General features: G+C 70.6%; 1 protein-coding gene across 3 annotated transcripts; it reads right to left on the reverse strand.

The window, feature by feature from the left end:
- Positions 1 to 356: 356 nt before the first annotated feature.
- JAG2 (jagged canonical Notch ligand 2) lies at positions 357 to 22,912 on the reverse strand. Of its 3 annotated transcripts, XM_043922119.1 has the most exons (26): positions 22,844 to 22,912; positions 22,323 to 22,673; positions 15,441 to 15,498; positions 13,797 to 14,048; positions 12,505 to 12,565; positions 9,430 to 9,560; positions 9,225 to 9,344; positions 8,985 to 9,098; positions 8,687 to 8,800; positions 8,459 to 8,572; positions 8,332 to 8,378; positions 8,056 to 8,226; positions 7,109 to 7,259; positions 6,662 to 6,814; positions 6,475 to 6,588; positions 6,074 to 6,187; positions 5,853 to 5,966; positions 5,218 to 5,334; positions 4,761 to 4,788; positions 4,564 to 4,649; positions 4,076 to 4,189; positions 3,867 to 3,982; positions 3,329 to 3,577; positions 2,691 to 2,822; positions 1,899 to 2,055; positions 357 to 1,681 (listed from the first exon to the last, which is right to left on the reverse strand). In XM_043922119.1, the coding sequence occupies exons 1-26, from the start codon at positions 22,907 to 22,909 to the stop codon at positions 1,206 to 1,208; spliced, it is 3,720 nt and encodes a 1,239-aa protein (XP_043778054.1). In that variant the 5' UTR covers positions 22,910 to 22,912; the 3' UTR covers positions 357 to 1,205. The 3 variants fall into 3 exon arrangements, with proteins under 3 accessions (XP_043778054.1, XP_043778057.1, XP_043778056.1); XM_043922122.1 differs by lacking the exon at positions 8,687 to 8,800; XM_043922121.1 differs by lacking the exon at positions 8,459 to 8,572.
- Positions 22,913 to 23,305: the final 393 nt, after the last annotated feature.

Consider the following 23,305-nt stretch of genomic DNA (forward strand, 5'->3'; position numbering starts at 1 on the left):
ATTTGCCCAGCCTTCGGAGCCAGGAGCCACGCACAGCCTCGCCCTTGGGCTGTCAAGCTTGGATCTCATTCCTTGAAATCCTGACAGCTCCTCATTGCTAAGCGACTTTACACCACTGACAAAGCTCTTTCCACGTGTTCTCAGCTCAGACCGGAGGCAAAGTGCCTCCGTCGCCCCATTTCCAAGAAGGCATCTGTCAACCGCCGATACCCATGTGTTCACAGACATGAGGGACCCCAGGGGACCCCGAGGTAAGGGTCCCCCGCGTGGCCCACACCCCGCCCCCCGCTTCCCGGTCCCTGTCCCGCTCTGCATAACAAAGGAACAGCACCTGAAGAACAAGGGAGGCCAAAACGTTTAAGTTATTAAATCAAATATACAGAGTGATTCATTTAATATGTACATATGTACAGAAATGCACTTTCACGAGGAGGGGCGGCCGGGGCCGGCAGGTGGGCAGCAGCCAGTGCCCGCGGCGGACGTTGCCAGTCGCGAGGGAGAGTCCGTGAGAAGGCACTTGTCACAAGCGTCAGCACTGCCGCCGCCCCGGGGGACGGAGCAGTCAGGAAGGGCACTTCTGAAAGCACAGTTGAGAGATCTCTGGAGCGAGCGTTGCGGGCAGAGCGGGCGAGGCTGGCGGGCCGGAGGGGCGGGTTTGCCCGCGGTCTCAGGCCACACCGACCGCCACGGGCCCCACTGGCGACCTCCAGCCCCACTACAACCGCAGGCGCCCCCCGACAACCATGGGCCACGCCGGACGCCGTGGGTCCCACCGCCAGCTGCAGGCCGCGCCGGACGCCGTGGGTCCCACTGGCTCTTTGGCCTGGAGCCACGGCCAACCCAGATGAGGAATAAAGGAAGATTCTGTAAACAGCGCACCACCTCTGGGACGAACGTCTACGGACCTGGGGAGGACACACCCCGCACTGTCTCCTGACACACGCACATGCGCAGCACACGGGAACGTTACAAAAATAGCAACTCTCCAAGAATACTCCGTTGTTTTCCGCCTGACAGTTATCGAATAATTTATACAAGGCTAAAGAAACGTAGAAAATAAACATTTGTTTTTTTGCTTTTGGTGTTTTTTCTTTTTTACACAAAATAAAGAAACTATGCACACGGCCGCAGCCTCCTGTGGTCCGGTGGGCGGCCTGGCGCCCAGCGAGGGGTCCCGAGCCCCGGCCCGGCGGGTGGCCGCCGTCCTACTCCCGGCTGGCGCGGCGGGCAGCGCTGACGCCCCCAACCGCGCGGTTGTCCACCTTGGGGCCCGAGGCCCAGCGGGCCGGCCGCCCAGGCGAGCGGCCGGGGTCTTTGGTGAACTTGTGCGCAAGGAACTTCTCCGCCTCGGGAGACTCGTCCTCCCCACGGCCCGGCTCCTCGTCCTCCTCCTCATCTCCGCCGCCCGCCGGCCCAGGCAGCGCCTCGCCCACCCTGCGTGGGGGCGGCGTGAAGTTCTTGCAGGGGAACAGCGTGTCCTTGGGGCCGCCGGGGCCGCCCGGCCGCTCGATGGGGTTGCGGATGGGGTTGAGCGGGGCCCACTGGTTGTTGGGGCCCTCCTCCCGCGGCAGGCGGCTCCTCTCCCGCTCTTTCCTGCGCTTGCGGGTCCACCACACGCAGACGACCACGCACGCCAGACACAGCACGCCGAATACGCCGCACAGCACCATCACCAGCAGACCTGGGGCGGGAGCACTGTCAGGGGGCCGGACGCCCGGTCCTTCGGCCCGTGGGGACGGGCAGGGCCCCAGGATTGGGGCTGGGAGGTGGGGAGGGCTGGGAAACCTTCGCCGGCAAGTCCCAGATGCCACTGCCCCGCCCCGTGAGCCTGAAGGAACCCCACCCGCTGGCCCTGGGCCCGGGCGGCACGCCTCTCCCGCTCAGCCTCTCCCGCTCACCGGTGGAGGACCTGCCCACGACGACCGTCTCCACCTTGACCTCAGTGACGGCCAGCAGCAGCGAGCTGTTCCCCCGCTGCGTGATGGCGGCCACGATGGCGTGCGCCGCGCTCTGGATCAGGCTGCTGTCCGGCAGGTCTCGGGCCGGGCTGAAGGACTGCGGCAGAGAACAGTGGTGAGCGGCCGCCTGAGCACGCAGCTGGCAGTGGGGGGCCTGCGGCAGCTGGGACAGTGGGCCTGGCCCCGCCTGCAGCCCCAGGGAGTGCAAGACTCCTGCCCCGGCCAGCAGGTCCCGGGCAGCGGCGAGGGGGGCGGAGGCGCCGCAGCCTTACCGCTCGCGGTCCCGGAGCAGCGCCAGGGGCTGGGGGACCGGGGCCCTGGGGGGCCTGGAGGACGACTCTGGCAGAGGCTGGGGGCGCCCTACGCTGGGCAGGCCGTGGGGAGGTGGCCGTGGCCCAGTCTGCACTCCCACAGACCCCGCTGCCCCTCGGCCCTTCAGGGGGGTCCCAGCCCCAGCCGGCCACACCCGGAGTCCTGAGGGGGCCACAAACCCTCCGCTGCCCTGATGCTGGCCCAACTCGCCTCCAGCAGGCAGCCCCTGCCACACCAGCACCGGCTCCCCGAGAAACCACCCTGCCCGTCCCCCTTCCCTCCCCGCACATCCTGAGCCACAGCCTCACCCGACCCCCGAGGTGCCGACTGACAGCCCATCTAGGAGCACGTTCACAATCGGACCCTTGGGGGTGCGGGGCGGGTGCGGAACAAAGGCGGCCGCCCACCGGCCACACTCACCATGGCCACCTCCACCGCGCTGGCCTCCGAGAGCGGCCGATCACAGAGCAGCACAAGCAGGCGGTCCCGGGCCACGGCCCTCGTGGCCGGCAGAGCACGGATCCCGGAGCAGATGGCGCCCACGGTGGTGCCCTGACGGACAGGCAGGGTGAGCAGGGGGCAGTAACCGGGGCCCTGAGGGTGTCCACCCCTCAGCGTGTGGCGGGACGCCCCCGACGGCCTGTCTGGGGGAGCAGGGACCCTGGCTTCCCACGGCGGTCCTCAGCCCCACCCAGAACCCAGACGGCCTCCACTGGCAGGGCCGGTACTGAAACTAGAAGGCCTTACGGGCAGAGACGAGGGTGGGGTGAGAATGCGCGCGGAGCCGCGGGCTGGCCCTGGCCTCCCAGGAAGGCCGCCTGCAGCCCAGGCCCCGGGAACAACTGGAAATGCGGGCATCTCGGCCCGGGCCCGTCCCTCCTGGCCACCCCCGAGCCCAACGCTTCATCTCATCCGGCCACATGCAGACAGGCTCCCAGCCTCCCTGAGCCCATGGGGCCGGGCGGCCAGCAGGGCTCTCGAGGCGTCTGAGCGGCCGCAGGAAGGGGGCCAGGGGTCAGGGCCCTGCCCCGGCGTGTCCACTGGGGCGGGCCGCTCACCTGGGGCACCTGGTCGCGGTTGAAGCGCAGGGTGAGACGGGCACAGTTGTTGTCCAGGTGGCCGGAGCGCGGCTGGCACGGGGTGCTGGGCAGCACAGGCTCCTCCGCTCCACACGCCCCCCAGGCCGCGCAGGGTGGCTGCAGGCACTGGCCCGGGGCCTTCTCCAGGCACCGCTGCCCCGGCGGGCACTGGGCGCTCAGGGCGTCCGGCCGGCCAGCCAGCAGGCAGGGCTTCTGGCCACACCACACCTGGGGGGCACACGGACGGGACCCGCAGACACACGGCACCACGCGGGGAGAAACACACCGCTGATCATGAGTCCACGGGTAGGGCACCCCCTACCCCCCCAGGGTCCCCCCGGTGAAGGACCCCCAGCAGAGCAGGGTGGCCCACATCTTCTGGGGCCAGGCTCACCCGTCCCCCTCCCCTCCTGTACCCTCCCGGGGTGAGCAACAGGGTTGGGGGTGAATGACGGGGACCCCAGACCCAGGGCTCAGAGGCATCAGACCCGGCAGGGTGGGCGGACAGACCCCACACCTTGCTGCAGTCCCGGCGGCCGTCCAGGCAGCGGCAGCTGTTGCAGTCCTCCACCCAGGAGCTCCCGTGAGGGAAGGGCACGCCCTGCGACCAGCAGGACCTCCCGAACACGATCACTGTGGGCAAGAGAGGTGGGGCACCATGAAGGCCAGGCTCCCCCGCACGCCCCCAGCCCAGGCGTAGCCTTGCCGGCGGCATCCCCCACCTACCCTCCTGGCACCGCAGGCCGGATCGGCCAGGTGGGCAGCTGCAGCGGTAGCCGTTGATTTCGTCCACACACGTGGCCCCGTAGGCACAGGGCGAGGACTGGCACTCGTCGATGTCTGCGGGAGAGGAGCCGGGCGCAGGGTCAGCGAGGCGACGGTTTGGGCAGCAGGGCCCAAGCGGGAAGAGCAGCCCCAGCCAGCCAGGCCTTGGGGGGCCCCGTGGGGCCTCTCAGCTGGGCCTGAGGCCGCCTCACTGTCACCGTCTGCCTCTGGGAGCCAACGGCCAACCCAACCTGGGTCTGCCCCTGGCGGGGTGCCCCCCAGCCAATGCTGGCAGGACGCAGACAGGAGAACTGAGGCTCAGACTGAGGCGGGACGCGGCTGTGACCACACTGTGCCCTGAGGTCCGCAAACGCAAATGACCCCAACAGCTCCCAGAGCGGGGACTCTGCAGCCCCTCCCATCCGGGGTGGGGGCCCCCAGCCCCTCACTGATGCGGCAGTCAGGACCCGCAAAGCCAGGCGCACACTCGCAGCGGAACCAGTTGACGCCATCCACGCAGACGCCACCGTTGTAGCTGCAGGGGAGAGGGCGAGGGTCAGGGGGCCCGGGGCAGGCCAGCCCCTCAGCCGGCCCACGACCAGGGGTCAGGGCGCCTGGGGCAGGCCAGCCCACCACCACCACTCACCAGGGCAGGGGGTTGCAGTCGTTGGTATCTGTGTTTGAGGAGAGAGAGGACGGTGAGCCTGGCATTTCCCACCTGGGCACCTGTCCGTGCTGGGTCAGGGGTGCCCCAGGTGGCAGGGAGGGCAGGCGGACTCTGCCATGTCTACACCAGCCCACTGCGCCCAGTGGAGGCTGCGGGGCCAGGGCGGCTCTGGGAGGACAGCCCATCCTGGAGGTCCGCTTGGAAAGTTGGGTGTGTGAGGACAGTGGCTGGCAGGAGACGAGCCAGAGCCAGCACCGGCGGGAGGAAGCTCGGGGAAGTCAGAGGGCTTCATCTGGGCTTCCGCAGTCAAGCGCAAGGGGTGGGTCAATAGGGCAGAGTTGGGGGGGGACAGGACCAGGAAGCAGGGGACAGGGTGGGCCCACACCAGCCCATGTCCACAGCCCCACCCTGGCGGCCCCCTCCCCCCCGAGCTCACTGTGGGTGCAGGTGCGGCCCTCCCAGCCGTCCCGGCAGATGCAGGAGAAGGAGTCCCCACTGCCCACGCAGGTGCCCCCATTCACGCAGGGGTTGGGCAGGCAGCTGCTGTTCTTGGCTGCAAAGGGGTCAGAGGTCAGGTAGCAAGAAGAGAAGAAAGCGCTCTCACCCGAGCCAGGCAGACCCAGGGTCCCCACCCCACAGCTCAGCCCAGACAGTGGGGCAGACCCGGGGTCCCCACACCTTGGCTCAGATAGCGGGGCAGACCCGGGATCCCCACACCTCGGCTTAGATAGCGGGGCAGCCCCGGGGCCCCACACCTCAGCCCAGATAGCTGGGCAGCCCCAGGGCCCCACCCCACACCTCGGCTCAGACAGCGGGGCAGCCCCGGGATCCCCACACCTCAGCGCAGACAGCGGGGCAGACCCGGGGCCCCACAGCTCGGCTCAGACAGCGGGGCAGCCCCGGGGCCCCACACCTCGGCTCAGACAGTGGGGCAGCCCCGGGGCCCCACACCTCAGCCCAGATAGCGGGGCAGCCCCAGGGCCCCACCCCACACCTCGGCTCAGACAGCGGGGCAGCCCCGGGGCCCCACACCTCGGCTCAGACAGCGGGGCGGCCCAGGGGCCTCCTCACCGACAGTGCAGGTGCTGCCCTTCCAGCCCGGGGGGCAGGCACAGCGGAAGGTGTCCCCACTGTCGTAGCACGTGCCGCCGTTGCTGCAGGTGTAGGCATCACACTGGAACTCACCTGCGGGCACATGGCCGCTCAGGGGGTGCCCGGAGCTGGGGGCGGCGCCCTGGCAGGCAGTGCAGTCCCCGTGCAGCCCCGGGGGGCAGGGCGCGGCGGGCACTCACGTGAGTGGCACGTCTTGCCCTTCCAGCCGTCGTCACACACGCAGTAGAAGTCGTTGACCAAGTCGAAGCAGCGACCGCGGCTGTGGCAGGGATCGGGGAGGCAGTCGTTGGGATCTGGGGGCGAGGACGCCGGTCAGCGGGGGGGTCCCCGGCGTTCAGGGAGGGCTGCCCGGAGGAGGAGGCACCGGGGTGGGCCAGGGAGAGACAGAGGGGCGGGGAGGGAGAGTGTGTACTCCTCTGCCCCCCCCCAACACCACATGTTGTCCCAGTCAGCGGCTCAACACTGGAGCCGGCCGGGCCAGAGCCCGGGCCGGCGCCCGGGCAGGGTGTGGCGCGCAGCGCGCTCAGCGCTGGGAGGTACAGGCCCTACGGCCAAGGGCGGGGCAGCGCGGCCCACTCACTGGTGTCACAGAGCTCGCCCTCCCAGCCGCTGGGGCAGAAGCAGCGGAAGGCGTCCACCTCGTCGATGCAGGTGCCCCCGTTGCGGCACGGCTGGCCCAGGCAGTCATCGATGTCTGCGGGAGGCGAGCGTGAGCTGCGGCCCGGGGCGGCCCGGCCCCCTCCCGGCCCTGTTCCACGGCCACTCACTCTCGTGGCAGTAGGTGCCCGTAAAGCCGCTGTCGCAGACACAGGAGAAGTTGCCCCCGGGCTGGCTGATGCAATGTCCGTGGGGGCCGCACACGCCAGAGGGGCCCATGCCGGCCACCCTGGTCCCCGCCTCGAACCCGCAGCCATCGACCACTGCCACAGAGACAAAAGGGGTCAGCTCTACCTCTGCAGAACACGGCCACCCCTCGCCCCACCTCTCGCCGCAACCTCACTCCTTCGGGCCCAGCCCACACTGCACCCATCCCTTTAGGCCCCGCCCCTGCTGCAGCGACTCCTGCAGGCCCCGCCTACCGTACCCACCCTTGCTGACCCCGTCCACAACACACTCACCTCTACAGCCCCGCCCACTGCACACACTCCTGCAGGCCCCGCCCACAAGCCCCCCCCACTGCACCCGCTCCTGCAGGCCACGCCCACCACACCCACCCCTGCAGGCCCCTCCAGGACAGGGCGCCCGGGGCTCGGAGCAATTCTTGCCGCCCATGTCGTCTGGGCAGGCGCAGTAGTAGTCCCCCTCCAGGTTGTAGCACCGGGCCCCGTTCTGGCAGGGGCTTGGCTCGCAGAAGTCGATGTCCACCTGTGGGGTGGGTGCAGCCATGAGGGTGCTGCTGGCACCGGACCATGGGCCAGGGCTCATGTCCCTAAGAGCAGTCCCCGAGACCCAGGCCCCACTCAGACCAGACAACCAGGCCTCTGCAGCCAGAGCCTGGAGGACAGCCCGGCTCAGCCCGTCTGTCCGGACCCCTGGCTAGACGGAAACACCTGGGCGGGCCAGGCCCCGCCCCCGCCCCGCCCCGGGGCAGCCCTCTTCCGCGGCCTCCCAGGGCGGCATCCGGCCTTCGCCCCGCCCACTGGCTCCCGGTCCAGCTGTGGGTCCTTCTGAAGAACCATCCCAGGCTCCAGGTTACAAGACAGAACCTGGTGCTCACACCCCGCAGCCCACTCCTCTCCCGGGTAAAGACAGAGCAGGCCAGCGAGGTTGGAAGCGTGAGCCTCTCCTCGTCGGACCCGAGTGTGACACCCCCAGCCCACCCCAGGGACCCTCTTTCAGGGGCCCGCAGACTCCACCCCATCAAGGCCACCTGCCCTGCATCCGCAGTGAGAATTAACCAAGGCAGAGGGTAGCCAGCGGACCTGCCAGGCCTCCCAGCAACCCTACCAGGAGGGACTGGTCCTGACAAGCTGGGACCCTGGGCCTCTCCCCAGGCCCTGCCCAGCCAAGCAGCCAGGACTCTGGGGCCGGGATCTCGGTCTAGTATGGAGCCTGCGAAAAGCTGCAGGGCCAACCCCCACCGTGGCCCCTCCTGGCCACTCAATGGGCCACCCGTGGCAGTCGCTGGGACTGAGGGGCAGGCAGCACGCGTGGACCTCACCTCGCAGAGTGGCCCTGAGAAGCCCTGGGGGCAGTGGCAGCGGAAACCATCGATCAGGTCCTCGCAGAGGCCGCCGTGGCAGGGGTTGCTGGCACACTCGTCCAGCTGGTGCTCGCAGTGCCGGCCCCCAAAGCCCCGCGGACACACGCACTGGTAGCCGTTCACCAGGTCCTGGGGGGGAGCAGGGCAGGGGGTGAGCCCCCCGCAGCCGCCCTCAGGCACCTGCAGTCCAATGCCCGCTCCCCCCCACCGCGCCCCGGGCGTGCAGGCCCTCACCTTGCAGGTGCCGCCGTGCTGACACTGGCCCCGACAGTCGTTGACGTCTGTGGGCAGAGGCGCAGGTCACAGAGGGCCCGCCTGGCCGCCCAGCCCTGCCCCCTGAGGCCCGCCCACCCATACTGACTGATGTGGCAGTTGGCGCCCTTCCAGCCCGGGAGGCAGTCACAGTAATAGCCACCAATCAGGTTTTTGCAAGAAAAAGCATTAAGGCACGGCTTCCCTTCACACTCATTGGCGTCTGTGAACGAGACACGGGAGGCGATGGGCCCGCAGCCCCGGCAGCACACGCAGCAGCCGCCACAAGCGCAGCACACAGCCATGCACACGCGCCCCGGCCCGCGGGACCCCTTACCCAGCTGGCAGGTGGCCCCCACCCACTGCTCCGGACACACGCACTCAAAGCCGTCCACCTGGTCCACACACGTGCCCCCCGCCGCACACGGGTTGGAGGCACACTCGTCGATGTCTGCGGAGAGTCCAGGGGGAGGAGCGGGGGTGATCGCGGCGGGGAGGAGGGGGCAGCCAGCCCTCAGGAAGGAGTGTGCGCACCCGGGTCTTCCCCTCCCTCGGGGATGGGCCGCCTCGCCCCTGCCCCCCTGAGCCCCGGGATGCAGGCTGGGGCCCCCAGATGCCCCGGAGCGGGCTCTCACCCAGCGCACAGGTGGGCCCGCTCCAGCCCGACGGGCAGTGGCACTCGAAGCCCGAGGGAACCTCGTGGCAGGAGCCCCCGTTGGCACACGGGTTGGAAGCGCAGGCGTGCTCGGCTGCGTGGAGAACCACAGGGGTGGGTGTGGCGGCCAGGCCCCCACCTTCTACAAGGGCTCCCCCACCCCAGTCCCCGCTGCACTCAGGCCAGAGGAGTGGGCCCAGCCACGGCCGCCCCGACGTACCCCGCTCACAGTTCTTGCCCGAGTAGCCGTCAGGGCAGGCGCAGCGGTACTGGTCGGGCTCCGCGTTGATGCACGTGCCCCCGTTGGTGCAGGGGTGGTGGCTGCCGCAGTAGTTCAGGTCTGGGGGCAGACGGGGTGCTCAGCGGACAGGCCGCAGCCCTCACGCCCACCCGCCCGCGGCGGGCCCCGGCCCGGCCCGGCGCACCTTTGTTGCACAGCAGGCCGCCCCAGTTGGTCTCACAGGTGCATTGCCAGGGCTCCACGCAGCTGCCATGCACGCAGCCCGGGTACGGGACGCACTCATCACAGAACCTCCCCTGCCAGCCGTAGCTGCACCTGCGGGAGGCAGAGAGCTGGGAGACCCCACAGGTGACCGCACACCCCGCGAGCGGGGGCCACGCCCAGGGTGGCGCGGGGACATGGCGCAGCGTCACGTGGCCCCCCGGGCCAGCGGCCGCAGCCTTTGAACTGGAGCAGCCCCGCCCGCACGTCACGGGCAGTCCCGGCCGCTGGCCGCACACGGTCAGCCGCAGCTGTCCAGTCACTCCTCCGGGAGCTATTTTGGGACACAGCCTGAGCAGGGCCCCCAGAGAAGGCGCCAGGCAAGGAAGGCTCTGTTGGGACCCCGGGAATGAGAGGGCCAGGTGCTGCCAGGGCCGGCAGGCCAGCGGGCACAGGCTTCCTGCTGCCGGGAACACTGGGCACAGCCCATGACCTCACCTGCGACTCAGGGGCAGTCACTCTCTCTCCACGAGGCCCCAGTAGGGGTGCATCTCACAGACGGGGACGCTGAGGCCCATGGGCTGTTTCAGGCCAGCCCCGTGAGAGGCCAGATCCAGGGCACTTCCTGACCCGGGAGGAGTCACCCGCTCCCTGGCCTCGAGAGACCTCTGGGCTCTCAGGCCGTGACCCAGGGAGCCGGCCCTGCCCGCGCTGTGGGCCAGCGTCCTCTCCGGGAAGTCCTTCAGGAGGAGGCGCAGAGGGACGCCCCGGCCATCAGCACAGCCCCTCCGAGGGCCCAGAGCCCCAGGGAGAGAGGCCAGCACCCTGTGCTAAATGCCCTGGGGCCCACCTGGACAGGGCCCCAGGGGACCCCTCCAAGCACTCAAGGGTCCCGTGGGATGAGGTGACGTCCACACCATCATCCGTCACATGGATTTATTTTTGTAAAAGGGAAAAGGCACGGCCCTTCCTGGGCTGCCGCCGACCCCCCAGCACCCAGAAGGGACGCCAGCGGTGCAGGACAGGGAACCGAGGCTGCCGAGAGGGATTCAGCTGGCCGGACACACGCACAGAGCAGGGGGCGCCGACCCGGGCCCCACACCCCCACCCAGGCCCCCCTCCAGGTGAGAGAGGTCCCCCGGGCGTGCTCTCAGCCCTGGGTGGGGCCACCTCTGCAGGCCCCCACGGCCCTGGCTTTCCTGGCCTGCGGCTCCAGCAGCTCGGGGAGGAGGCGGCAGGAAGGCACGGCCATCTCCGCGGCATCCGGTGGGGGTTGTCCTGAAACCTGAGCCCGGAGCCACGGGCAGCAGCTGGGCCTCACCCACGGGGCCAGAGGGAGGCGAGCGGGGCTCACCTAGGGCCCTGTCCAGGGAGCCCTGCGTCCCCCACCGCCTCCCCGCAGGGCCCACGCAGGCAGAGGAACACCAGCCTCCCACTCACCCAGGGCCAACGGCTCAGCACCAAGATCTCCGTGCCCAGGGCCGGGCCGGGCCCCAGCCCCGCCACTCACAACCCGGCAGGGGCACGTCTGCCAGACTCCGGGGCTCATGCCCGGGTCAGAGGGCAAGGCTGCAGGAGAGGCCTGCCCCAGGTGGAGAGCAGCCCTGCACCCCTTCTCCCACATGGAGGGTGCTCCTGGGGCGCCTGCCCCTCAAGATGGGAGCCCGCCCTGGGCCAGGGCCCCAGGCACCTCTCAGCCCCGCTGCTCTGAGACAGCCACTCAGCTCAGCTCAAACCCAGCAGACAGAATGGCCGGGCGGGTGAAGCCCTAGACACACCTCCCCCTCCCAACGCCAGGCCCCTGGGCAACCTGCCTGCTTCCCTGCCCGGGACTGGAGGGTTCGCTCCACTCACCCCCTCCCAAGCCACCGCCACTGCTGGATGGGCAGAGGGTCCCCCCATCCTGGCTCCCGAGCACCGCCCTCCCGGCCAGAGTCAGCAGGGCAGCTACTGAACTTCCCTGCCCGGCGTCCTTATCGGAAAATGCACCCCACCCCCCAGGGGGGAACGTGATGAGTCATACCCAAAGTGGGGAGGAGGCCCTCACGCCCTGCTCCTCTGTCAACTGGCAGCCCCCGCCGAAGGGCTTTGGCCCTGAGGGCGTCCGCCTGGTCCCCGGGGCCCAGCTCCCAGGCCATCGGCAAGCACCCAGCGCCCACCTGGCTCCCGCCCTGTAGAGAGCCTCTCCACAGCTGGTCCCCACCCCCCAGCCGTCCCCTCAGCCGCCCCCCACTCCTTCTGGCCCCCGCTCCTTCCCTCCCACCCCGACCCTGCCCAAGGCAGCAGCGATTCCACTGCCCCCTCAACCAAGGTCCGGTGCCCGGAGCCCTGGCTCTCTGGTTCCCTCTGAGCCCCTGCCAGCTCCTCATTGTCCACCTGCAGCAGTAAGAGCCCCGACCGGCGCCCCCCCCGGACCCGCCCACCCCGCCTGCACCCACAGGGCCCACGTGCATCTCGGGCCAGGCTTCCCCCCACAAACCCAGGCAGGGCGGACGTCACTTCCATGTCAGCAGCCGCTCTCTCCCGCCCGCTGCGCCTGGGGCCGCCCCGTGTCAGTGGCTCAGGGTACCGACGGCTCATGGCGCTCGAGCCCCACTCTCCACCCGAGGATGCCCGCAGGGGTGGCCCTCTCACCCCACCGCCTCCCGGCCCATCCCTGCGGGGCCTCCTGGCTCCCCCACGCGGCCATTGCTCCGGTCTTTGCACTCCACTTTGCTCAGCGCCAAAGCTCACAGCAGCCCTCTTCTCTTCCCGAGGCTCCCCCTGGCCCCTGGGCCTCTCCCGCCCCCCACCCGTGGTGAACACCACCCTGCACCGCCTGGGCCGCGCACTCCTGCCCTGGGGCGGCTCAGCTCAGACCAACCCACCTGAGGTGCGTGACGTGAAGCGGCCCTGCCCCGCGCCACGGGGCACACTAAGGGCACGTGTGGCCTGCACCCACGGCGAGCCGCACAGGAGCAGGGCCCGTCCCACTCACGTCGGCCGTGTGCAGCCAGCCCGGCACGGGAGTGAGAGTGGGCGTTTGGGAGGCAGAGAGGAGCTGGCGCCGGGCACTCACCTGCACTCCCCAGGCACGGAGCAGCCCCCATGGAGCAGGTTACATCCTTGTTTACACACGGCTGCAAACGGAGAGAGCAAAGACACCCTGCAGCAGCCACACCACACCCCGCGGGCGTGACACAGGCTCTGGGGGCGGCCCCCTGCGGCCATGACACCCACACCCGGCTCTCCTGGGCCCCTGTGTGGTCCCCCGCCCTCCGCACGGCCCCCTGCGTCCACGACAGCCACACCCGGCCCTCCCAGGCACCCCGCATCCACGACAGCCACACCCGGTCCTCCCGGGCCCCCCATGTGGCCCCCCACGCTCTGCATAGCCCCCCACATCCACGACAGCCACACCTGGCCCTCCCAGGCACCCTGTGTCCACGACACCCACACCCGGCCCTCCCGGGCCCCCCGTGTGGTCCCCCGCCCTCCACACGGCCCCCACCCTCCGCATGGCCCCCTGCGTCCATGCTAGCCACACCCGGCCCTCCCAGGCCCCCTGTGTGGCCCCCCACCCTCCCCATGGCCCCCCGCGTCCACGACACCCACACCCGGCCCTCTCATGTGGCCCCCCACCCTCCGCACGGCCCCCTGTGTCCACACGGCCCCACCCTCTGCATGGCCCCCCGTGTCCACGACACCCACACCCGGCCCTCCCGGGCCCCCCGTGTGGTCCCCCACCCTCCGCATAGCCCCCGCGCCCACAACACCCCCACCTGGCCCTCCCAGGCCCCCCGCGTCCACGACACCCACACCCGGCCCTCCCAGGCCCCCCACCTGGCCCTCCCAGGCCCCCCGCGTCCACGACACCCACACCCGTCCTCCACGATGCCCCCGGGGCCCCACGCGTCCTCCACGAGGCCCCCCGGGACCCCCCGCGTCCTCCACGAGGCCCCCTGGGGTCCCCGGCGTCCACCACACCCACACCCGGCCCTCCCAGGCCCCCCACGTCCACGACACCCACACCCGTCCTCCACGATGCCCCCCGGGGCCCCTCGCGTCCTCCACAATGCCCCCCGGGGCCCCCCGCGTCCTCCACGAGGCCCCCCGGGCCCCCTGCATCCTCCACAAGGCCCCCCGCGTCCTCCACGATGCCCCCGGGGCCCCCCGCGTCCTCCACGAGGCCCCCCGGGCCCCCCGCATCCTCCACGAGGCCCCCCGCGTCCTCCACGAGGCCCCCCGGGCCCCCCGCGTCCTCCACGAGGCCCCCCGGGCCCCCCGCATCCTCCACGAGGCCCCCCGCGTCCTCCACGAGGCCCCCCGGGCCCCCCGCGTCCTCCACGAGGCCCCCCGGGCCCCGCTCACCCTCCTTGCACTCCGTGCCCATCCAGCCGTCCATGCAGGCCTTGTTCCCGTACTGGTCGCAGGTGTAGTGGCCGAAGAAGTCGTTGCGGGGCCGGCAGAACTTGTTGCAGCCGGCGCTGTAGTAGTTCTCGTCGCAGCGCACACGGATCTGCAGCTCCAGGTGCGCCACGTGGCCGCTGAAGCGCAGGCTCTTCCAGCGGTCCTCGGGGTTGATCATGCCCGCGTGCGACACCCGATCGATCAGCAGCTCCTCTGGGCGGGGGGGGCGGCAGTCAGCCAGCAGGGCCACCGACCCCCAGAGGCACACAGCCCGAGGAGACAGCCGGCCCTGCGGCCGGGGGCCAGAGCCGGGGCCAGCAGGGCCTCGGCCGGCCCCGCAGGAAGCATAGGGCCGGGGCCTGCCGCCTGCTCCCCGCAGCCCGTCCTGCCCCCCACGGCCCGTCCCGCCCCGGCTCCAAGTGCCTCTCCCGCTGCGGTCACGGCCTCCCTGAGCCCGAGACCATGGACCCCGCAACCCGAGGGCTGGGCCTCCCTTCAAGCCAAGCTGCTGCGTGGCTGGAGCTGGCAACCAGGTCACAGGCGTCTCCCTACACACGTGTACCAGTTCAGAAGACGGTGCAATAAAAGGTTAAGGACCTTCACCCCGCAGCTGCAGGTACGGCCAGGCCCCTCTGAAGGGCCTCGCTCTCCTTTGGGGAACCTGCCGCCCCAGGCAGCCCGGGCCCGCGCCCACCCGGCTCCCCAGCTGCCCCTCCTGCGTTCCCACGGCATCTCCACTGCTGGGACCCGGCTCGGTCTAACGCAGCATCCAGCTGCCCATCTGACGCGGCCCAGACGCAGCGCGTCCAGCCCGTGCTCCAGCCCATCCCCACGATGGCCTCTCTGCCCTGAGGCTACCCGGTCAGCGGGCCCCGGGCCTCGACCTTCAGGGTGATGAGAACCCCGCCCACCCCGCAGGCCACCCCTGGTCCCAGCACCCCGACTGCCACCCAAAGCTCCCCACCTGTCTCCACCCTGGCCCTGCAACCCGCCCTCCACGCGGCAGGCTGGGCAACCCGCCTCGGAGAAGATGCTGGTGTCCTCACAGGGGCCACGCGGCCTCCACGAGCTGACCCTGGCCCGCTGACCTCATGGCTACCCCTCCCCTGCCCACAGACCCCGGGCTGTTGGCACTTGCTGCTCCCTACCTGTCCGCGGGGAACCTCTGCCCATCACCACAGGCCCTGCGGACTCCGTGCAAGGTGGGCCAGCCAGCAGCAGAGCCTCCAGGGAGGCCCATCAAGCCTTTCGCCAGGGCAGAGAGGGGCCCACGCAGCCAGAGCGCTCTCAGCAGTGACCCACCCCACTGAGCCACGGCCGGGCCCCAGAAGACCAGCCCGGGGCCTGGGTATCAGCAGGAGGTCAGAGGAGAGCTGGGGACGGCCCAGGTGCGGGCCCTCAGCGGGGACGCAGGCCCCCTGTCAGAACACGGGCAGCACAAGCACGTTCCGAGCGCAGCGGAGCGTCCTGGCGGCCACGGCCAAGAGGGGACTGCAGAGCCCTGCAGGGCGGAGGCGGCTCCCTGCCGTGTGCCCTCCGCCCCAGGAGCCCGGCTACGCGCGTGCCTGCAGGCAGCCCCCCGGGGACCCCCAGGGGCTGACTCACCATCCGGGGTGGTGTCGTTGTCCCAGTCCCAGGCCTCCACGATGAGGGTGAAGGAGCGCTGTGGACGCAGGGAGGGTGGGTCAGGCTTCCCCGTCCACCCCAGCCCGGCCCAGACCCCAAGATGACCCCCGGAGGAGGGATGCTGCCCCTCCAGGTCACAGAGGCTCAGGGACCTGGACTCCTGGCTCCTGCAGCCTGCTGGCCAGCCAGACCGGGTCAGGATGGAGGTCAGTGTGCAGAGGAAACATAGCGAGCCGCACAGGGCAGCCGGCAGAGGGCGGACACAGCTGAGCGGCCTCAGCCTGAGGTCCCCGGGGGGGCTGGGCCAGAGGAGGTCACATGGGAGCCCAGGGTCCTCCGAGCCCTCCAGGAGGGTCGATGCCCAGTCACCAGGCCACAGGGGCGACCTGGATGGCCCAAGCATTTGAGCTGCCCGCGGGACATGGCGAGCTCACAGCTAAAGGGAACGTCGCTCAGGTGTGTCCGACTCCGTGACCCCGTGGACTAGACGGTCCGTGGAAGTCTCCAGGCCAGAATCCTGGAGTGAATAGCCATTCCCTTCTCCAGGGGCTCTTCCCAACCCAGGGATCGAACCCAGGTCTCCCACACTGCGGGCAGATTCTTTACCAGCTGAGCCACCAGGGAAGCCCCCAGTGAAGGTTCAGGAAAAGCGGCCCCACTTCACAGATGGGGAAACTGAGGCCCAGGGACTGCCGGAGGCGGCCTCAGCCCTCGCTGCCCCCACCGTCTAGCCCGGTGCCCCAGGCAGGGGATGCGGTGAGTGACAGGGTGACATCCCAGGGCAGCCCAGGACCACCCTCTGTCCTCCCCCACCCTGCCCAGGTCTCCCTGCCGACCCTCGTCCAGGCCCCCCACCGTGGCTCCGCACCCTCACCACACAGGACCAGCTCCGAGCGCGCTGACCACCAGCCTCAGGCCGAGCCACAGCCGCCCGGGGCCCCCCTCGCACCCTCAGTGCCCCACCTCCCGAGCCCCGTGGCCTCCTGCCGGCGCCTGAGCCCAGCACCCACCCCGCCCGCCCCTCAGGCACGCCCAGCCCCCCCAGAATCCCACCGTCCACGCACGGCCCCTCAGGGACCCTCCTCCCACCCTGGCCCACGCTTCCAGCTGCGGTCGCTTCCTGCCCCCCAGTGACCAGCCTCAGGGCCCAAGGCACACGTGCCCACCCTCACCTCCGCGGCTGACGCTGCCCAGAGCCCCCCCACCCCGGCAGCTGCCTCCCAGCACCCCTGGGTGACCCCAGCACCTCACCCCCACCAGAAAAGACGGGCAGGAAAGAGGACGCCATCGTCCAGCCTTCTAAACCCCACCCCCAGGGTGCCGACCCCAGGTTCTGAATCCCACCCCCGGGGGACCCCGAAACCCCTGCCCCCTGCTGTCAGTGCCCGCCGCCAGGCCAGCAGGCCCGGCCCAGGCTGCCCGCCTCCTTCAAGGGTCCCCAGCAGCCACCGGGGCCTCCACTCCCCCGTCCACAGGAGCCCCGAAGAACCTCAGAGCTCTGTCCACGTCTCCTCCACTGCTCAGAGCCTTCCTGGGGCTGCCCACAGCTCCCGCGCTCCCCACAGGCACTGAGCCCTTGCACACACGACGCCCTCCCTCTGCCTGGAATGACCCCTCGGGCCAGCCTTCCCGAGGTCAGTCCACTCCCGGTGCGGCTGCAGCACCCAGCTCCTTCCCAGCAAGCACTCACTTCACTCATCCACCCACCCACCCACTCATCCATCCATTCATCCAACATCCACCCACCATCCATCCATCCAACATCCACCCATCCATCCATCCATCCATCCATCCACCCATCCATCCAACATCCACCCACCATCCATCCATCCATCCATCCATCCACTCACCCACCCATCCATCCATCCATTCACTCACCCACCCATCCATCCATCCATTCACTCACCCACCCATCCATCCATCCATCCACTCACCCACCCATCTATCCATTCATCCATCCATCCATCATCCACCCATTCACCCATTCATCCAACATCCACCCATCCATCCACCCACCCATCCAGGCATAGGCCTGCCCCTAAAGACAAGAACCTCTCCCGGTGGATGGTCGTGAAGCAGTAAAGGGGGTTAGGGCAGGCTTTGGGGAGGGTCCTCGGGAGGAAGCGTCCCAGACAGGCGGACCACAAGGCAGGGCCTTCGGCTGGAAGAGCAGCGATGAGGGGAACAGGCCTCAGGGTCAGACTGCGGGGCCACTGGCCCCCGTGCCAACCATGGTGCCAGCGCTGAGCAGAGTGGGTAGCTGCCAGGTGGGTGTGAGAGTGTGGGAGGGGGCAGGGTGGGGCGCAGGGCAGGCAGAGGAGCGCCCCGGCCCCAGGGTGCCCAGCCCATGGGGCGTCAAACCCCACCTCCCAGCACCTGCGCTTCGGGAAGCAAGGAGCTCCTCACAGCTCCCAGGAAACCCCACGCCAGCCACCCAGGTAGGGTTACCACCACCTTCGCCAGCACCCGGGGCTCCGGTTACCTGCCCCCGCGGGGACATGCGCCCGTCCGCCCACCCACCCACAAGGGCCCCGCCGCCCGCCAGCTGGGCTCCTGCACCTGGGCGGCAGGGAGGCACCCGGGGAGAACCTGAGCTGGGGGGTGGGGCGCCGGGCCGGGCCTCTGCCTCCTCCCGGCTGGCCTCCAGGACTCAGTCTCCTCTCTGCAAAGACCAGCCTTCCGTCCCAGGGCCGAGCCTCGTGGGCTGCGGGCCGTCTGGGCCTGTTCCTATAGAACAGGAAGCCCCCTGGCCAGGCGCATCTGGGCTGCCAGCCCGCCGACCTTGAGAGGCCCCCCCAGCCTACTGGCCCCCGTCCCTCTTCCAGAAAGCCCACCCCGACCTGCCTGCACCAAAACCCCATCCCGACCGTGGCTCCTCCTGGCCCACCCCCAAGGCCAGGTCCCAGCCTGCGGTCTGACCCCCAGAAAGGATGACGGGCCAGCCCCAATGGCACAGGGCAAACACGGGGCCCGAGGCAGCCCGGCCCAGGGCACCCCAGGCCCAGGAGGCAGCACTGACTGCGGAGCCCAGGTCGGCGGGCCCCACCTGCTTCCTCTCCCGCAGACCCCGCATCCGAGCTCGGCCCCCCGTGAAGCAGAGCGGGACGCCGGCGCCAGGAGCTCTCAGCGAAGATACGTTTCCTGAAACCTGAGCTTTGCAGAGGCCCAGGTCTCTGCCTCCATTGTCCCCGTGGAGGACTTGGGGGGGGTCACCTCCCCCCAAGCTGCTGGGCCCGGGGGGGGGGGGCACGGCAGGACGACTAGACCGCAAGCCTTCCCCACGGGAACCCGGACGCCCACGCTCCACACCGGGGACCAGCCAGGCCGTGCCTGAGCGTGCCCAACCAGCCCACTGCAGCCAGCAGCCCACGGCCTGCCAGCACCTCGTCACACACACCGGGGAGGACCACAAAGTCGAAGATCAGACGGACCCTGGTCACAGTAGGGTGTGTGACGGGGCCTGGGGCCGCGAACCCTGGCTCAGCTCAGGCCTGAGGATTACAAGCATTTGTCTCCACCAAGGAGCCCCTCACTGGCCCAGGCTGCCCTAACCCAGATACGACCCCTTGAGAGGGTTCCTGGAAGCCACAACCCCTCCAGAAGCCCCTGCCCAGACCCCCCAACAACCTCCCCCTCCCCACAGTGAAGCCTTGCTCTCAGTCTCGCCCCCTTGGGGCCCAGGGACAAAGCTCCAGCCCGTCTCTGAGTGCCCACTGGCTGGCACTGCCCGTCTAGGGCCCCTCTTTGCCCAAGAGCCCCACCCTGCAGCCCCACTACCAACGCCTGGGCCAAGACCCCTGACATCCGAGGCAGGTGAGCACCCCCCTGAGCAGGACCCCTGGCCCCTGGCACAGGAGGGAAGGGAAGGTGAGCCCCCACCTGCGTACAAAAGAGGCAGCAGCCCAAGGAACCGCGTGGGGAAGGGGCCGGGGCCCGCCTTCACCCCACACCAGCCGCAGCTCCTCGGGGGGCAGGCAGCACATGGAAGACGCTGTCTCACACTGTCAAAGGCAGCCTCCAGGGGTAGACCCCGGCCCAGCCCATCTGGGGAAGGGGGCTCACGCCAGTGTTCGCATCCCACCAGGCCTCACCCTCGGACATGCAGGCCTTTGACTGGCCCAAGCCCCCTCACACCCCTGAGCACCGCGCACCCCCCAAGGGGCTCCAGCTCCTGGTTCTCCTCACATTCCAGCCCACCCGAGCCAGCAGTCACCCTGCAAACCCACACTGCACACACCAGGATGGGGCCAGGTCCTGGGGTGCCGGAACCAGAATGTGAGCCAAGGAGGCAGGCACGGCCTCCGGCCGGGCAGCAGGCCCTCAATCAGCGGGAAGCCCCCAGGGCCACGCCACGCCTCTATCAGCCAGGCCCCCCAGGCCCCTGTGAACCCCCACTAGCCACTGACACACCCAGGGAGGGCACACACACACGTGATCAAACATGGCCTCCACCCTGCTGGCTATGGGCCAGCCGCCAGGGCCAATAGGGTATCATCCATCTCCTGAGGGGCCAGTAGGACACCTGGGGGCATCCATTGGGGGATCAGGAGAGGAGGGGAAGCCCCACACCCAGACTGCCCCCACCTCCCCTCACCCAAGACCCTGGACACACCCCTCTCCAGAAAGCTGAGCCCAAGTCCAACCTGAAACCACGGAGAGCAGACAGCACGGGCACTCCGGAGCCCGTGAGGCCAGGGACGGGCTCAGAGGGTCACCCAGCCTTGCCTGGGCCACCGGGATAGAGTGAGAAGGCAGTCGGGGGGCGGGGGTCAGGGCTGGCTGAGGGTCACTGGAAGGGCTGGAGAGTGCAGAGCCCAAAGTAGCTCCCTGTCCACCCTCTCCAAAGCCAGGGAGAGGCGTAGGCCGGCTCCCCACACTCTTGGGCCCCCCAGCCGTCTCCAAGGCCCTGCTCACACGACCTGTTCCAGGGTCCTGGACAGATGCCCCCACGCCCTGCCCTCTCCCATGACGCCGCTGAGGCAGGGCCCAGCCCCCTTCTCGGTCCCCAGGGGCATAGTGGGCGCACCGCGTTCTAAACTCGCCCCAGCTCACGGGATGGAGCTGGACTTGCAGGGGGCAGAGGTGGTGGAGCCACAGGGGCGCTGCCGGCTGAGCGGAAATACCAGGGCACTGGCATCACCGCACGGGCCACGGGCCTGGCAGCCAGGCCACGCTATCCGTGGGGAGGGGGAGATAGGAGCGGCCCTCCAAACACACAGCCACCCCACTGCCCCACCCCCACCAGGGGCTGGGCCACCCACCCCTCCCGGGTGCGCCCAGCACCCGCCCCCGGTCTGCAGGCCCCTGCCTGGGAGACCCGGGCCTGCCCCGTCCCATTCCATGCCCGGCCGGCCGGTGGGACCGATAGCGCGAGGGACACGCGTCGGCCCGCCACATTCCTGCAAGGCCTCCCTGCCCCCACACCCACGGCTGCCAACTCGAGCAGAAAACACATCCTCAGGTAGCGATTTCGAACCGCGCTGGCCCGGGCCCAAGCGCAGATGACAGGCTGTGGGCCCTGCTCAGACCTGCCTGCCGCCCGCTGCGGGGGCGAGGGGGCTGGGCTCATCCCAGCGCCCGGGGCCTCCCAGCCTGCCCCTGCCTCCCGCCTGTTCCACCCCAGGGACACACTCCCCACCTGCGGCCTGGGGGTCCAGGGAGACTGTAGAGGCCCCAGGCACACAGGGGCAGGGCTGTGGCCAGGGGTCAGGAAGCAGGGGGAGGGGGTAGCAGGTGAAGCCTCCTGGCCCAGGATACGGAGAAGATGCCAGCTCAGGGCTCAGAGCTGGGGGGCGGGGCGGGGGGGCCCAACCTCAGCCTGGCCTCCACCCCCAGTCTCTTTCAGAACCACAGCCCCAGGTGGACATGCTCTTGTGGCCTCCCAGTGGCTGATCCAGCCAAAGGTCCTTGGTCAGAAGAACAGTCCCTCAGTCACAGCCTGGCATCCTGCTCTGGGCACTGTCCACATACAGACACACCCCAGCTGTCCAGACCTGCCCCTGCACCCTGAGACCCCACCTAGCGGGAGCTGCTCTCCTCCCTGCCCCCACCCAGTTCCCCGCACGCAGCACAAAGACCCGGGAGGCCAGGCTTCGGGCCACATTGGGCAGCAGGAGGCCTGGCCCGCCGCAGTCCCCACCCACCGGGACCCTGGACAGCCCACTGAGATGGACCGCATCCCTGCCAGCATTCCCAGGCCCACAGCTCCTGTCTGACAGGCGGGCCTCAAGCCCCTTCTCCAGAAAGAACAAACAAAACGCCAAACGCAAGACAGGAAGGTGCTTAACAGAGAATCACTGCACCAAGGCCCCTAGAGTCTTGCCGCCCGGGTCTGGACCAGCGGCAAAGGCTGCCACCAGCCCACGAGCACGAGATCCCCCGGCCCCCCGCCCGGGCAGCCCCCCGCCCCCACCCCCGGGCATCCAGGAAACAGCAGGGCGGGCGCAGGCTGGCCACGGGCCCGGGCGACTCCGCCGGGGCCTGCCCCGGACCAGCCCCAGCACGCGCGGCGCACATGCCTGCGCGGCCTGCCCGGGCCCGAGGCTCCCGGCCGCGCCTCCGCACCCAGACAGACACGCGCAGGGCGACGCAGGCACACGCCGCGGGCCGCCCGCACGCGGGCCGCGGCCACCCCGCGGCGCCGCGACCCCCCCGCGCGCCCACGTGGCCGGGCGCGGACCCCGGAGCAGGCGCCCCCTGCCGGCCCCGCCCCGCCGGGCCCGGGCGCGCGCGGCTCGCCCGCGAAGCCGGGGCCGCAGGTGCCGGGGGGCCGGGGGGGGCCTGGAGGCCGGGGGATGGCGGGCAGGGCGAGGCCGGGGACCGGGCACCCGGAGAGGGCAGCGCGGGAGAAGCAGCACCTACCGGCCAGGCGAACTGGAACGGGATGACGACGAGCCCGGGGTCCTGGTCGCCGCCGGCCCGGGCCCGCGCCCGCGCCCGGTCCCCAGCGGCGCCCGCCGGCGGCAGGTAGAAGGAGTTGCCGCCCAGCACGGGCGTGGCGCCGTGACCGTAGCTGCAGGGCCCCGTGGGCGTCACCTTGGCCTGGTACTCCTTGAGGCACACGCGCACGTACGTGTCGCACTCGTCGTGGCCGCAGCCCCCCGCGCGCGTCGTCCGGCCGCCGCCGTCGCAGCAGGCGCCGCTCAGCAGCTCCCCGTTGGCGTTCCGCAGCGCGCTCAGCTGCAGCTCGAAATAGCCCATGGGCCGCGCCGCCTAAAAATAAGGCGGAGGAACAGCGTGGGGAGGCGCGGGCCGGGGTCGCCCGCCGCGCGCCCCGCCCCCGCCCGCCGCGCCGCCCCGAGGGCTTCCGAACCGCGGCGCCCGCGGGCGGTGCCGCCGGCCCCGAGGGCGGCGCGAGGCGCCCCGTCCGCGCCCCTGCTCACCTGCACGCAGAGCGCCAGTAGCAGCAGCAGCCGCCGGGGCAGGCGCCCCCGGCCCCGCGCCCGCATAGCCGCCGCGACCCCGCCCGCCGGCCCGCCGCTGCCGCCGCCCCTGCGCGCCGGGCCCCGGCCTCCCAGCGCCCGCGCGCCCGCCCGCCCTCCGAGCGCCGGCGGCAGCGGCAGCAGCAGAGGCGGCGGCGGCGGCGGCGGGCGGGGTCGAGGCGGCGCCGCGCGGGCGCGGGCGGCGGGCGCGCGGGGGCGGCGGGCGCGCAGGGGCGGTGGCGCTCGGGCTCGCAGGCGGCGGCGCTCGGGCCCGATCCGGCTCCCTCCTGGCGGCGGCGGCGGCGGCGGCAGCGGCGGCAGCGGCAGCGGCGCTCCGGGCCTCGGCTCTGCGCGCCCGCGCTGCGCTCGCCCGCAGCCGACAAGTTCGGGCCGAGACTGACAGCTCGCTCGCCCATTCGTCAC

This window comes from Cervus elaphus, chromosome 13 (genome assembly GCF_910594005.1).
Source record: "Cervus elaphus chromosome 13, mCerEla1.1, whole genome shotgun sequence".
NCBI classification, from domain to species: Eukaryota; Metazoa; Chordata; class Mammalia; order Artiodactyla; family Cervidae; genus Cervus; species Cervus elaphus.

What these genes read in the sequence shown, in the direction of transcription:
- JAG2 (XM_043922119.1), bottom strand. Translation starts at nt 22,909, where the DNA reads ATGCGGGCGCGGGGCCGGGGGCGCCTGCCCCGGCGGCTGCTGCTGCTA. An exon ending in CAACGACACCACCCCGGATG is followed by an intron (nt 14,049 to 15,440) that starts GTGAGTCAGCCC and finishes CCCCCCGCCCAG; the next exon opens with AGGAGCTGCTGATCGATCGG. An exon ending in GGGCGCCAACTGCCACATCA is followed by an intron (nt 8,379 to 8,458) that starts GTCAGTATGGGT and finishes CTCTGCCCACAG; the next exon opens with ACGTCAACGACTGTCGGGGC.